Consider the following 1,055-nt stretch of genomic DNA (forward strand, 5'->3'; position numbering starts at 1 on the left):
TACCCACCTCTCGTGGAACGAACATATCTTCAGTCACGCCTTCACTACTTAAGTAATACTGCTTGTTACGTTGCTGGATAGGGTCCTCAGGATCCAACAGGAGAGAAGAGGCCACAGCTTCACACGCCTTTTTGATATTGTCTTCTACAATTGACAATAAGACATGTCTATTACTGACACATTTATATTTCAAAAGTATATTTGTGAATGGATAATTAATTCCAACATAAATTCTACTCTTACAATGAATTTGTATCAAAGGTACAAGAAAATTTTTATAACCAAAGAAAATATTTATGCGGAAAGAAGATAACCTAAACTAATCTTAACCATTCTGTTTTAAATATCATCTTCATTATTTTAACTTCAACATACCCTGATAATAAGAAAACTGCAGATAATTGAAATATGATGCAAGGAAGTTTTGAATAGTTTCCCCCAACAAGTTTCCGTGGGCTCTGTTGCACCTTCTCTTGCACCGTATGGTATAGGTGTACTGATCTGTCGTAAAGAGAAAATATTTTATGTTCAGCAAAATACAAAATGGAAGTACTTTAAAAAGCAATCAGTATCACTATTTACTGTATGTAATATCTTTATTCTTTCATTTAACATACTGATTCATACTTACTTGCAATTGTCATTACAAAGTCCTCAAGTATTTTCTGCTCAATGGAATTCTCACAGAGTCTGCGGCATTCTTGGTCAGCCTTGAAGTAAAGCCCAAGGCTCTTTTCCATGTGCTCGATTGTCAAAGCATAGTCCTCATTGTTATAGGCTACTGTTCCTTTGAGGTATTCACTACCATATTCCTGAACATAAGCATCACATTATGTAAAATATACTCTATGGGAATTCATCATAATATAATTCTTAAATGTTAAAATGATTTCATCATCCTGACAATTTCAAAATGTTTCATCTTCATAATAATTTCAAGAACATTGATCATATCAATAATTCATAAATTTGTTCAAATAAATACACATTAAGGGAATATATATAACAAATATATCACTCTGCTACTAAAGGAAAAGAAAGAACACAATAGTGGA

General features: G+C 32.3%; 1 protein-coding gene across 1 annotated transcript in view; it reads right to left on the bottom strand.

Moving 5' to 3' along the window:
* Positions 1–1,055, bottom strand: part of LOC119587995 (prolyl 3-hydroxylase 1-like) — a gene marked incomplete in the record, with an annotated part of 17,669 nt that overhangs the window by 12,587 nt on the left and 4,027 nt on the right. Inside the window, 3 exon segments of the mRNA XM_037936716.1 lie at positions 8–144; positions 376–501; positions 632–812. Of these exon segments, the coding sequence (XP_037792644.1) occupies positions 8–144; positions 376–501; positions 632–812 (444 nt within the window).

The sequence above is a fragment of the Penaeus monodon genome, chromosome 23 (assembly GCF_015228065.2).
Source record: "Penaeus monodon isolate SGIC_2016 chromosome 23, NSTDA_Pmon_1, whole genome shotgun sequence".
Taxonomy (NCBI): domain Eukaryota; kingdom Metazoa; phylum Arthropoda; class Malacostraca; order Decapoda; family Penaeidae; genus Penaeus; species Penaeus monodon.